The 15,137-nt window shown below is 39.4% G+C and overlaps 1 protein-coding gene across 2 annotated transcripts in view; it reads left to right on the top strand.

The window, feature by feature from the left end:
* The window catches only part of LOC129253313 (ankyrin repeat and sterile alpha motif domain-containing protein 1B), a 49,857-nt gene that overhangs the window by 13,904 nt on the left and 20,816 nt on the right, over nt 1–15,137 (top strand). Inside the window, exons 2-4 of one of the 2 annotated variants that reach the window (XM_054891620.1) lie at nt 9,161–9,580; nt 9,654–10,293; nt 13,319–13,733. In XM_054891620.1, the coding sequence (XP_054747595.1) occupies nt 9,239–9,580; nt 9,654–10,293; nt 13,319–13,733 (1,397 nt within the window). In that variant the 5' untranslated portion in view covers nt 9,161–9,238. Of the gene's footprint in view, nt 1–9,160; nt 9,581–9,653; nt 10,294–13,318; nt 13,915–15,137 lie in introns of those variants that run through there. The other variant, XM_054891621.1, reaches the window with a different exon arrangement.

Raw genomic sequence — 15,137 nt, forward strand, 5'->3', positions numbered from 1 at the left:
TGTACATTAGGGTGGGTCAATTTTTCGCAGCATTGTTGTTAGCAGATTCGGCTTCTAGTATACAAAATTATAAAAACAAAAGTCCATTGAAGCATAGCTCTAAAGTCAATTTATTTAAGGGGTTATACACCTTGTGAGCCCGAAAAAATGGACGATTGTCATAATTTTTTTTAAATATTGGGAGGTTGAATTAGTTTTAAAGGTGACACACAGATGGCGCTATTTATCACTTTATCGCGTTGGCAATACTGAATATATATTCATGACAAAGCCTCATCCCTAGGCTTTGTTTATCAGTATCTGTCATTTCGCTGAAGTATAAACAACGCAGTGTTTTCGTGCTCCGAGTATGTCAACTTTCGTGCCGTCGAAACGCAATTTGCGGGAAGCTTTGCTTTTCTGCTTCAATTTGAAAAAAAATACAGCTCAAGCCCTTGAATTGCTGCAGGAGGCCTACCCAGACCATACTCCGTCGATTTCAACATGTGAGTACTGGTTTCGACGATTCAAAAGTGGTGATTTTCACACCGAAGACAAGGAGCGTCTTGGCCAGCCCAAAAAGTTCGAGGACGCGGAATTGGGGGAATTGGTAAACGAGGACTCGTGCCAAACCCAAGAAAAGCTTGCTGAATCATTGGGCGTTGATAAATCAACCGTTTGCAAGCGTCTAAAAGCGATGGGAATGATCCAAAAGCAAGGACATTGGGTCCCGTACGAGTTGAAGCTGCGCGACGTCGAACGGCGATTTTTTACGTGCGAATTGCTGATCGAGCGACAAAATCGGAAGGGTTTTTTGCATCGGGTGGTGACTGGCGAGGAAAAATGGATCCACTACGATAACCCAAAACGCAAAAAATCATGGGGTTTGCCCGGCCACGCATCAACGTCGACGGCCAAGCAGAATATTCACGGCAAGAAAGTCATGCTATGCATTTGGTGGGATCAGGTCGGCGTCGTATATTTTGAGCTGCTCCAACCGGGCGAAACAATCACGGGGGATCGTTACCGACTGCAATTGATGCGACAAGGTTATTTTGCAACATGACAACGCTCGGCCGCATGTTGCTCAACCTGTCAAAAAATACCTTGGAACGCTTGGCTGGGAAGTGTTACCCCACCCGCCGTATAGTCCAGACATAGCTCCCTCCGATTATCATTTGTTCCGGCATATGAGTCTCGATTTGGCGGACCAGCGGTTCTCCTCGTACGAGGCTACCAAAATATGGGTTGAGTCATGGATAGCCAAGCAGCGGCCAGAATTTTGGAGATACGGCCTCCGGAAATTGCCCGAAAGATGGGCGAAAGTTGTAGCTAGCGATGGCCAATACTTCGAATAAAATATTTTGTACCGTTTTTTCACAATAACTCCCCAAATCTTCGAAAAAAACCTTTAAAACTAATTCAACCTCCAATATGTTTTAGAACTGTTATTCAAATGAGGCATATATCATACTGAAGGGTAACTCTCGAAGAATACATTTTGGTGTTTTTATTTTAAAAAATGTTATTATTTATTGTAGATATCGCCTCTCCACCGAAACGCCGTTTTTTAGAAGAGGCTTGCGGTGATCAGGGTAGCGCATGAGCAGCTCAACTGAAATCAAAAAAATTAAATGATTATTGTAGAAAAATATTTTTTAGTGAATCTGAACGGTTTACATATTTACCCAAAAAAGATTTTTCTCGATATGAAAACCGCTTTGCTCCAAAAACCGATTTTTGAGGGGTTGAAAAATTAAAAAAATAATTAATTCCAGCGAACTATGCAAATATTTATAAAAAGTGAACCCTTCAGACTCATGAGGTTGTAACTTCGAATAATTAAAAAAAAAGTTTATGCAAATCGGTCAAATAGTTTTTGATAAATATTGATCACAGCGACGGTAATTTTCAAAGAAAACACGACTTCGAGATAATCGCATCTAAAGTTTTGCGTTCACTTCATTTATGGATAATTTGCGTGCTTTCACGGTCTGTAACTTTCGTTCTAGTGCTCCGATCTTTATGATTTTTTGAATTTATATCTTTAAGATGATGTACTTTTAGAGTATGCCATAAAAAATGTTCGATTTTTTAGTCCAACACAAGGTATATTATATAACCCCTTAACACGAAGTTAATATTTATATATTGTATTTATTTAACTAAAGAATGCAATCATATTCCTTCCGGCTATGCACTTTTAAATAGGAGCTATGACTTTGTATATGACATGAAACTAAGTTTTTCAATGCCGCAAATCGTATGGGGACACTAGCGACCGCTACGCAAATATAATATTATAAAATTTGTTTGCATACGTGCAATTACGTCTATGTGAGTAGTTTGGAAGAGCCGCCAGATAAAATCAGCATATTCTAAATTAGGCCTAAAAAATTCTACATCCAACTTTTTGAGAATATAAAGATCTGAGTAAAGTGTACAATAACAGCAGACGAAGGCTAGGCATTCGGATTTAAGGAATTTAAATAGTTAATGAATGATATTTTAGAGTCAAAAAATACCCCTGGATCTTTAATTTGGTCTACAGTTTGCAGTTTAGTACCCAAAATACTATAGATATAATATATGGTATTTGCTTTTATTGAAAAAAATCCACTTGAAAGCATTTGTCTGCTTTCAAATACAAATAATTTTTCTCACACCAAGAATAAACTCTGTCTATGTCAGATTGCAATAAAACTGAATATTCAGCATTCGATATGGTGGAGTAAATTTGAAGATCATCAACATAAAGGAGGAATTTCCACTTACTTATGCATACACCTACATATAGAGAAACATACAGTGGCCGACATAACTATTCATACCCTACCTAAGGGAAAATTCAAACACAAATATTTTTTTCTATTATATCATTTAAATTTCGATTAACTTATTAATTTATTTATAATATAGTAACATTATAAAAACACAAATCAAAATATTTCAATTCAAAATATAAAATAATATTTTCATTTTTTTTTTCTAAATGCCCAGAAACTCGTAGCGACAAAATTTGCGTACCCTTGTACCCTACTAGTAATAGTAAAAGTAATAACGTTACAGCCAAAAGGCGGCGTGGCATACTGTGAACTAATCTCTTAAGAAGGTATTCAGGTATTTTATTCCAGGTCTCTTGCAGTTTCTGAAAAAACTCTGCTTTCTTTGAGCGGCAACTTGATCGATCGATTTTTTCGTCTAAATATTGCCATAAGTGCTCGATAGGATTTAAGTCGGGGCTTTGAGCGGGCCATTCTAAAAGCTCTATTGAGTTTTGTCTAAAGTATTCCTTTGCTACGCGACTGTTATGTTTGGGGTCGTTGTCTTGTTGATAGATGAAATTGTGTGCAAGACCCATTCTTCGTGCCGAGGGCTCTAGGAATGTGCTTAGCATATTGACGTAGGACTCCCCAATCATTTTTCCTTCAATATTTACCAGATCTGATATACCGCTATAGGAAAAACAGCCCCAGATAAGCACACTTCCCCCGCCAAACTTAATTGTGCTTTGCACGCACTTTGATTGGAGCCTCTCATTACTTTTTCGCCATACTTTTTCTCTTCTTTTTGTATTTTTAACTCAAACCTACTCTCATCGCTCCATATAACCCTCTCCCAGAAACTCAAGGGCATATTGAAGTACTTTTTGACAAATGCTAGTCGCTCTTTCATGTTTTTATTGCTGATGAAAGGTTTCCTGATCTTTTAATGACTAGAAAACCCCTCTTCACGAATTCTCCGCTGAATTGTTCGCTCGCTTACATTAATTTGAAGACTTTCTTTCTTGCCGAAGTTGTCGGGTCTTTCTTAATTTCCCTTACTATTTGCGTGTCATCACGAGAATTGTTTACCCTTGGCCGACCTGTTCTTGGAGCGCTCGCCAAGCCGCCATTTTTTCTGAAACTTTTTATAACTTTCTGTATTGTTGACTTGCATCTACCTATTATATTTTTTAGCAATTTTGCCAAATCCCATTCCATTTTTGTGGTCCTGAACAATTAGTTTTCTGAAATCAATGCTTATTTCCTTCGACTTAGGCATTACAATATGCTAAAAGTATATTTGTTTTAAAATACAAGGTAAAATAATCACCAAAACATTGTTTCCATTACCTTTTCACTACGAATTTGGGAAATATTTACAACGAAGTACAACCCACGTGGATATTTTAGTGGTATGCACACTTTTGTCGAATCCGAAAAGCAACTGAGACGCAATTAGTGAAAATTGTTGTGCCATGTGAAAAGATAACGACACATTTTTAACGGCGCTGGTTTGCTAGCTCACACTTTGAAAAATAATGTGTACAATCTTAAATTTGAGGAGCAGCTTACAGACTTATTTCCATAACAAAATATTTCTTCAAGGGGTATTCATAGTTATGTCGGCCACTGTATGTATATGGGCGCTTGTAAAAGGCACATTGGATTTCAAAAATTTGAAAAATTACTTTTATGCAATTCAAAGTGAAAATGTGTGAAAATAATACAAAATTAAGCATCAACTTACTCTTGCTCGATATGACCACCTTTTACCTTAACTATGGCCTTGAGACGGTCCAGAAATGAATCGGAAGCTGCCCGAATGTGACTTGCAGGTATTTTGGCCCACTCGCGGACAATGTCTTTTTTCAGCGCCATGAGGCAGGGAAATATTTTAGTTCGGACTTTGCTCTCCAAAATGGCTCAAAGAGAATAATCCATCGGATTCGAGTCTGGTGAATTTGAGAGCCATTGTGTGGACGTTATGAAGTTCGGAACGTTGTTTTTTAGCCATTCTTGGTTCACTCGAGCTATGTCAGACGGTGCCGAGTCCATGGATACTTTCCCCATAATATTTCGCATTTACCTTGGCACCAGGCTCGATGATAATGACTGGAGAGCGCCCATCTGCGGTTACAGCAGCCTAAACCATTACCTGTGGTGGGTGCTGCCTCCTGGTGACCAATCGATGACTCAAATTCTCATATGAACGGTCGGTCAAATAAACCCCATAGTTTTGGGAGTTTACGATTTGCTCAATTTGAGCAATTTTCTCGTCAGAAAACACAATATTCGGAAATTGGCCGCTTCGGTCTCTCAAGTTTCACTTGTAGCTGCTGGTAAGGTTTGACTTTGAGATCATTTTTCAGTATGCAGTAGATGCTACGGACAGATATTTTCAGTTCAGCTGCATGCCCATGCATCAGCTGCGCGAGGGGTCTGAAATTGTACACCTCGAGACCCTGTAGTTATGGTAGGTGTAATTCATATTTCATCCAATGTAATCAATTAGATTTAGGGGGAATATATCAACGTGGTATTATATACAGTGTGATAATTTAGAGAAAATTCAAATTGATTAGGCAATCTTTATTATTTTTGTGAAAAACCTTTCATAACATTTATTTTTTAAAGATAATCCCTTTCAAATGTTGATTGACTCACTGGAGGACTTCAGTCGGTATGTCTTGAATGAATTTAGTAATGTTGACTTCAATGCCTCAATCGAAGCTAATTTATCCACAAAGCATTTAGATTTGAATGAAACCACAAATGAAACCCCAAAGGTGTGCTCTCACACGATTTTTGTGGCTAATCTACTTGGCCGAGACCAGAGATAAATTACTAACCGGAACGACGACGCAGTAAATCCATTGTTTCACAGGCTGTATGGCAAGTAGCGCCGTTTTGTAGGAAATGTAGAAATCACGGGCTTCAATTTCCGGCATCAAAAAGTCGTTTATCATGGCGCGATAGCGTTTGCCATTCAATGTTACATTGGCACCAGCCTCGTTTTTTAAGGAATATGGATCGATGATTTCTCCAGCCCATAGGCTGCACCAAACGGTTGTTTTCAATGGATTTAATGGCTTTGGGTTGCTCTTCAACTCAATTGCGTCAATTTCGTTCATTGACGTACACATGATAGAAAAAGTCTGCGTTCACCCACTGTTATAAAGTATTAAAATAATTTAACGTGTTTATCTTAAAACTCTCAGTTATTTCTTTTCACTTATTTCAAAGAAAATTATTCGTAGAGGGTATGAACAAACTTTTTTGGAGTTTGAGCTGCGTCGTGTTCAGATAACGGGATTGTAGTACAGTTACTTAAATAGGCTGAGCAGAAAAAGTGTGCGTTCATTTCGAATAGTGACGATTATTTGCATGGCAATTACGTTAAATTTAATTTTAAATCATTCATGTAGTTGACGCGGTTAAGAACAAATCTAAAGAGGGAAAAATTGATATTAGAAATAAATTTTTTGTTACTATGGACCAAAGGCGAAAAGAAATAGATATTGGTGAAAGGAAAATCATTGTAAGTTCGTGGCAAAAAAGGAAGAACTATCGTGAAATCGCGAAAATTGTTGGGAGGCAATACTCCCCGGCCCAAAGAGTGATAAACAACTTCAAGCAAACGAATTGTTTGGAGTCTAAGCCTCGTTCAGGGCGTCCAAAAAAACTGACGGAAAGAGAAGAACGCAACATAACTATTCTTGTGAAGTCTAATCCACGACTAACAGCAAGCCAAATTTCAAAAGACATAGAAGTAAAATACCAAAAGAAAGTACATCCAGATACAGTAAGAAAAATTCTCAAAAGAATCGGATCTCACGGCAGAGTGGCCCAAAAAAAAACCCTTCATATCGCGAGTAAATCGACTTAAGCGGATGGCTTTCACCAAGGAATACGTAAACAAGCCACCTGTGTTTTGGAATAGTGTGATTTTTTCAGATGAGAGCAATTTTTGCATTTTCGGGATAAAAGGTCGTAGGTTGCACTTGGAAAGCAAAATCTGGTACCTACGGTAAAGCATGGGGGAGGAGGTGCCATGATATGGGGGTGTATGGCTAGTTCGGGCGTTGGAAATATACAGTTTATTGAGTCGATAATGAACAGACATGATTATCTCGATATTTTAAAAACGAATTCGAGAGAAAGTGCAATCAAACTGGGACTCGGTGAAAGATTGGTTTTCCAACAGGACAACGATGTATAATAATGTTCCAAAACAACTTCGCACACCCCCACAATCACCTGACCTTAACCCCATTGAGCACTTATGGGACGTTCTAGAAAAAAAAATACGAGAGCGTACAATAACTAGCAAGGAAATGCTTAAGAACGCGCTTAAAGAGGAATGGGAAGCCATAAGTCCAGAAATAACAGCCAAACTAGTTGGATCAATGAAAAGACGCATTCTAGAAGTCATAAAAAGGCGTGGATATCCAACTAGCTATTAATTTTAAAACATTTCTATGATCTTAAGCCTTTTATTTTATTATTATTGAAGTGAACGCAAACTTTTTCCGTTTAGTTTGAATGGCCTTTTTAATTTTATGTGATCTCATTTTAAATTTGATTTTGTTATTGGTAGCGAAATATGTGTGATAGTTACGGTTAAGTGAACTAAATAAAACTCATTAAAAAAAATTTCTGAAATATTTATTGTTTTGAACTTTTTCTAATGCAAAGAATATTTGCATAGGTGAACGCAGACTTTTTCTACTATGTGTATTCATTAAGCCAAAAAAAACATCGATTTTGATAATACGATTGTACGATTTGTAAACTTTGTTAAGGCGTAAGTCTTGCAATGATAAAATATCAGTGAATACTAAAAAACAACTATGATCGCGTGATCTGTCCAAAAAACTGTATTGGAAAAAGTTCCTCCAATATGATCACCCTGTACTTCATGAATGATAGAATACAAGATAACGCAAAAAAAAGAAATGCGTGTAGCGTGTACACATAACAGAAGTGAAACTTTCAAGGCAGCCAAAAAAAGAGGGAGAGACCCGAGAGAGAATGAGAGAGAGAGAGAGAAAGAATATATATATAAATAAATTTACAACATTTGCAGACAATCCGTATAGACAAAACACGGAGAATGGTCGACCGGTGTAGGTAAACACAGGACACAAACCGTGGCAACAACGCGCACTAACGCACCCGCATAAACGCAGCGATTCCAGGACCGCAGCAACGGCACACATTATCGCAAGGCAATAGCACTAAATCCGCACAAGTACCAGCCAGAAATCGGAAATAAGCGCCAAAAAGTAGGCTCCAAAAAAAACAACAAACAAGCGCCAAAAGTAGGCAGTATTATTAGCAACCACAAAGACAAACTCATGAAAAATAGCCTAAAGTGTATCTAAGATATACCTATATAAGATATAGCTCTCTCTCCTTTTCCTCTACGCTATATCTTTTCTCTCTCTCGCGGAACGAAAATGCCCAAAACGTTGCTTGGCCTTGAAATTTTACTCTCCATTCTCGCTCGTCCATCGACGCCTAAGAAGTTTCACTTCAAAAACAAAAATGGAAAAAATAAGTTAAACTGCCACAAAGGTTGGTTTATTTTCTTTACTTGCGTCGCTCAATTGTGAAATTCTCCAAAAATAAAGTATCGGGTTTCGGGAGGATTCACATTCTGCACTCTTTACGTCGTGATATTATGTACCTGCACAACTGCAAAAACCCCCATGAACTTTGTTTTTGCATTTTGATGACATTAATGTCAAAAATTTGAATTTGCATTAAAAATTATGAAATTTGTAGCTTATTTATTATCATTTTTTTTTCTCACGATTTGTATACAATTTTCCATACATTTTCTTCAAACTGAAAAATTATTACAATATCATTTTAATTTTTGCATTAATTTGTTGCAAAAAAAAGATCCTTGCATTATTCTTCATAAAATTGCTGAACATAGTTTACGCCACAGATAGTTTAGGCCATACAAATGAAGACCCGAACAGTTTTACGCCGCTTACGAATAGCAAATAATTTTTATAAGAAGATTTTTCATGGCAGAAATATATTCAGAGATCGACCAGGGTCTGCCGCTTTAGAAAAACCTTTTCTATCGTTCGGTGTTTAATGCATCCAGTGAGTTTCAAGCCCGAACCTTCACGAATGGTAGTGACATAAAAACTGTCGGGTGCAGAAGCGAAAAAACTGACTTACTCTGTTTTTAAAAGATGAGGAATGGTTTTAAGCCACCAAGTTGTAAGAGCAGAATACGTAGTGTGAACCGAGAAGAAATGTAACCAAAGCAATATTTAGGAATTATGCACATATCGCTTCGAATTCTAAATACTGTAATTTCATTATAATACATTAACTCTTTCCTCAATTTTAAACATTCGAATAAGTCATGCACGCTTTTTTCTACTAACTTTCAGGTTTGACGTTCATCAACTTCTCCACCACAGCAATAGAATTTCACAAGCGCACATCAACCTTCACAACTTCTAGTCATTATGGGTAAGGATCAAGAATTTCTGGACGCAGCACGCAATGGCAACATCACCTATATCGAAAAGGTGCTCAGTCAGCGCGCCAAGCGTGCCGGCCCACTAGCCAGCTTACGACGTGGACCCGGCGTCAATGTGCAGGACAGCGGCGGCTACTCAGCGCTACATCACGCCTGCCTTAATGGGCACAGCGACATAGTGCGACTACTACTAAACAATGAAGCTTCGCCGAATCTGCCTGACTCACGTGGCTCTTCGCCACTGCACTTAGCCGCTTGGGCGGGCCATCAAGAGATTTTGAAAATGTTGCTTACACATCCGTATAAGCCGGCACAGCCAAATTTGCAAGTGCGTAAAAATCAGTAAACGCTTTAAGCAAACATTTTTTTTAATAAAACTATTTTTTTTTATTCACTTGCAGACCATCGAAAACGAGACGCCATTGCACTGTGCCGCACAACATGGCCACACAGGCGCATTGGCGGTACTGTTGGCACACAATGCCGATCCAAATATGCGCAATTCACGTGGCGAAACACCACTCGATTTGGCGGCACAATATGGCCGTTTGCAGGCGGTACAGATGCTGATACGCGCACATCCCGAACTGATCGCGCACTACAGTGTGGCGGCAATTGAGGGGGTGTCTAGTAGTAGTGGTGGTTGCGTTGGACAACAGAGTCAGAAATCGCGTCATTCTTCACCATTACCACACTCCGGTTCAGTTTCGACTCCTTCGCCTTCATCACCATCGATAACTTCTTCGCCTGCGACACCAACTCGGAACATCTTTCCACATACCTGCCTCCATGTGGCCAGTCGTAATGGACATAAGAACGTGGTTGAGGTGTTGTTGGCTGCAGGGGTTAGTGTTAATCTGCTCACACCATCTGGTACGGCGCTGCACGAGGCGGCACTCTGCGGCAAAGAGTCGGTGGTGCGTACACTGCTTAGGGCTGGCATCGATTTGAATGCGACCGATGCAGAGGGACGCACTGCATTGGATATACTCAAGGAATTTCCACCGCATGTGACCAAGCATATTATTGCTGTTATCAATAGTAAGTCAAATTGTCATTGGATGTTGGAGAAATTGTATGCAAAAGGTCTCAACTCACTCTGGGTGGTGCCGATATCCATTTCTTTTGAAACTAAACTGGCTATAAATTTAAACACAACGAACTGACGCAAGCAGCTCTAGTTTTTGTGCCGGAAGCTCTTGTCCCTCGCAGTGTTTTCGTTCGGATTTCTCCCTTTATTAATTCAATGTTTGATTGAACACGTAGCGTATGCGCATCTCTACTGAAGATGTGCTTAAAATATGTGTCTATAAGACCTCCTTTGGAGAGAGGCACCAACTTCTGCCGAAGAGTTCTGCAAGATATGGGCCGTACACGCCTAGGAGTTAGTAGCATCAGAATAAGTGAGGAGGATCGCCTTCCTAAAAATAACCCGACATATTGACCACTCTCAGTTGTTTAGTGCTTCATGACCAATCTTTCTAAGTCTTCACGATAGAAAAAGTCATTTGTTGAATATTTGGTCGAATTCCAGACGGTTTTTTATATCAGGAGTTTTTGCACTCGGAGGCTTACTACTGCCCGCCGAGAGATGGCAGCAGATTTCGAACCCGTCCACTACCTAATGATAGTTACATACCGTCCCATACGATTATGATGGCTGCCTTCCTATTAGTTATGAGGAGGTGGTAAAGTTCTTTAAAAGAGGCTGGGGAGAAGTACTTTCCCACCAGTAATAAATCGAATCTCCTTCAGTTTAAAAATTAAAAAAAGATGATAGCAGATTTAACCAAATGTAACGGAATCGCTTTGTGTGCCGTCCCAGATATTAGAAGAGCCTTCGACAAGCTCTTGTCTATGGATCTATCTAATGAACATTTTTCCGATTATAAAAAAAAAAACAATTCCACACTGTGCTGAGTTGATGAGCGTGATATCACCTCTTCCCTGGGTAGCTGTAGTGTATGTAGTGAAGCCACAAAAGTTAACCGCGGGTGTTTTCTCGCCTCCGCTGTGTTCTTTGACGCGGCCAATACGTTTTGCTTACCTGGGGACTTAAACCGAATATTCGATTACCTTCGGGAGAGCAGAGCTTAAATGAATTGAAAATATTTAAAATTTTACAGACATTTCAACGAAGTACGATATACGCCCCCGTCCACCTTGCCCTCGAGCTGTGAGCTATCTGTGCACACATTAATGGCCTCGCATTGCTTCACAACGTCCTGCTTCTACTCTTCGCTCGAGGATATGAGGATCGTAAGCGTTATGGTGGTATGTGGCCTTAAGCTTCACCCGGAAATAAAGGATATTATACTATACGAGGGCGGTTCAATAACTACCCGTATTTGATAACAAAGAGCATCGTGTGCTGCCATCTAACAAACGACGGCAAAACAAATTTAAGACTGATTGTTGGTTAGTTTGGATTTGGCAGCTATTCGAGTAAAACGTGATTCCTGATTTTCGCTAAGATGGAAAAAGCGTAATATCGTTCGGTAATCCGCTTTTTGTTTTTGGATGGAAAAAATGCGAGGTGATAAAAGCAAAGTTGGCAGCTGTTTATGGGGACGCTTCACCGTCTATGATCATAGTTGGATATTGGTTCAACGAATTTAATTATAGACAAACATCCGTTTTTGATGACGACCGACCAGGACGCCCTTTAGATGTGCTTACCAAGCAAATCATTCAAAAAGTCCACGACATGGTTCTCGCTGATCGACGAACGAAAGCGTGTGAAGTAACAGAGGTCATAGATATGTCGATCGGAACGGCAATTAATATTTTACATGATAAGTTGACGATGAAAAAAATGTCGCTCGATGGGTGCCGCGATTGCTCACAAGCAACAACAAGCGGATGCAGCTGTTAACCTCGAAGCAGTGTTTGGAGCAATTTAAGCGAGATTCGAAGGAATTTTTGCATCAAGTTGTCACCGTTAATGAAACCTGGATTCATCATTACACACCAGAAACTAAGTAACAATCTTCCGTTGGATCTGAATGGATTTCTCTCGGTGAATCTGCTCCAAAAAAGGCGAAGACAGTCCCATCGGCCGGAAAGCTCATGGCGACGATTTTTTGTGACGCGAACGGCGTCATCCCAATGGACTTTTTAGAAAAATGAAGAACGAAAAAGGAACGGAAAGAAAGAAAAAATTTGCCAGCACATTCATCCGAAGTTGTCGCCGCCAAACTGCATGATTGCGCTATGAGTTGCCAATGCACCCCTCGTATTCACCCGATCTGGGTCCCTGCGACCTTTTCTTGTTCCCTAATATGAAAAAATGGCTCGTGGGAAAAAAATTTAGTTCAAACGGGGAACTCATCGCCGAGACTGAGGCATATTTTGGAGAGTTCGACAAATCCTATTTTTTCGAGGCCGGAGCGTTCGGAGAAGCGTATCTTCCTAAAAGCGGACTATGTTTAAAATTAAAAAAAAATTGAAAAAATGTATTTCTAACACGGATACTTATGCAACCGCCCTCGTATGATGACAGTGGTAGGTCGGAGCGCATATACCACCATTCCTGGGAGCTCCGAAATATCGGTTAGGATCTTTCCGTGGCCGTCACTATTGTGTAACTTTTATATGTTTTATATTAAAACAACATCTAGACGCCTCTTTTAAAAGACCCTTTACTTTTAACGTCACTCAATTTATATATATATATATAATTGGCGCGTACTCCCTTTTTGGGTATTTGGCCGAGCTCCTCCTCCTATTTGTGGTGTGGGTCTTGATGATGTTCCACAAATGGAGGGACCTACAGTTTCAAGCCGACTCCGAACGGCAGATATTTTTATGAGGAGCCTTTTTATGACAGAAATGCACTCGGAGGTTTCCCATTGCCTGCCGAGAGGCGACAGCTATTAGAAAAATGTTTTTCTTAATTTTGGTGTTTCACCGAGATTCGAACCTACGTTCTATCTGTGAATTCCGAATGGTAATCACGTACCAACCCATTCGGCTACGGCGGCCGAATATTTTAATATAAGATCATAGTAACCAATGGACTTTAAGCATTTTATTTTTAACTATTTTGTTTTTGCATCCTTTGCAGATTTCCGCAATCAAATGGACGTAGATGATAACGACGATGTGGTGGTATTTCGCCATCAGCACCCGCCGCCGCCACCCCAGCGACAAAGTAGCAGCCTCAGTCACTATCAGAAACAGCAACACAATAATCACTACCACTTTAACTCAAATAATCATTTACTTAACCACACGCACTCACTGCAGCAGTCTTCCCCGTACGCTAACAATAGTGGAAGCGGAAGCGGCGGTGGTGGTGGTGGTGGTGGCGGTAGCAGTGGTGGCAATAACAGTAACAGTAAACAACGCTATGGCACAAATCTCAATGGTGGCAAATCACTGGACAGTGGCCTACAGCCGGACCAGTATGGCATCGGTGGACGCGGTGGCTATCACGAAGTGAATTCTCCTGTGCACAGCACATCCAACAACTCGCAGAAGTATGTCAACCATGAAATGAAAGAGTTTTATTTGATTTTTCTCTTTTTTTGTTATTTAATAAATAAACATTTTTTGTGCATGAATAATGGAATGGAACGTTTCGCACAGTTTAACATCATTTTGCAGGCATAATAACCACATCACTATTTGATTTTTTTATGCAACCATAATTCACGCTTTGATTTACTCGTTTCACAATTCTAAGATTTTTCATTTATTTATTTATTTACTGTATGTAAACTTGTATTTAACAAAAATAAATGTTTTGTATATTTTATGGATATTTGTTTTTTCAATTTAATTTTATATGCATGTCTCAAAAAGTTTACTCACCATTTATTCACCGTTAACTAAAATTTGTGTGCCATTTTATAAATAATGCCTGAATAATTTTACTACCTCAAGCTTTTCTTTTATGTACTAGTCTTGGTTTTTGTTGCACCAGCCTTATTAAGAAACTCTGCCTACTCGGTGAGCCTTAACTGGTATCATTGAAGTTATCCGCAAGCCCATGAAACGTGCCGTTTCGGCGCGTTCGGTCCAAGAGTAAAGGGGTGTTAGGTGAATTGGCTTAAGTGGACATGTTTAGAGGCTCTCAAAATCGAACGTGACTTCTTCACATACAGAACATTAATTGGCAATGCTGGGATACATTTTGAAGAAGTAAAAGTTTAGACCGCAGTATTGCAACTTTGTTACAGACTTAATACTCGAGTGAGTCGCAAATTTTTAAACGTTCGCCATCGATGTAAAAGTATAGGGTTTCCCAATAACAGGTGCTATTTTGAATAGCCCGCTATTCGGTAGATGCCACTTTTGAAGCTGTCAGTTTTTAATATTTGACAAATAGAAACTACGCCATTAATAAAAATGGAACGATACACACTTAAACAATGCATTGAAGTTATTAAAATTCACTATAAAATGGTGAACATTTGGCAGAGACGGTTCGTAAAACTCGAATATTTTTGTGTCGTCGTGAAGCACTTTGTCGGACCGCAATACAGAAATTTGTGAAAAAAATCGAGCTGTTGGGACAAGAAAATATTGCTGTTGTAGCCGAAAGTGTGAGGAAAACCCAGGTTTGTCCATTCCTCGTCGTTCTTCGGAATTAGGCATTCCACAAACGTCATAACACCGTATCTGGGGCTCAGAAAATCCAAGATTTATTGTTGAAAAGCCTCTCTATTATCAACGTGTGACTGTTTGGTGCGGTTTATGGTCCAGCGGAGTCATTGGACGTTACTTTTTCGAAAATAAAGCTGGAGCAATAGTTACGGTGAATGAATTTCGCTATCGAGAGATGAATCACTATTTTTTATGGCCGGAATTGGATGACACTGATATGGACAACGTTTATTTTCAACAAGACGACGCTACGCGCCACACAAGCAACGAAGCCA

This window comes from Anastrepha obliqua, chromosome 1, assembly GCF_027943255.1.
Source record: "Anastrepha obliqua isolate idAnaObli1 chromosome 1, idAnaObli1_1.0, whole genome shotgun sequence".
In the NCBI taxonomy this organism is placed as follows: domain Eukaryota; kingdom Metazoa; phylum Arthropoda; class Insecta; order Diptera; family Tephritidae; genus Anastrepha; species Anastrepha obliqua.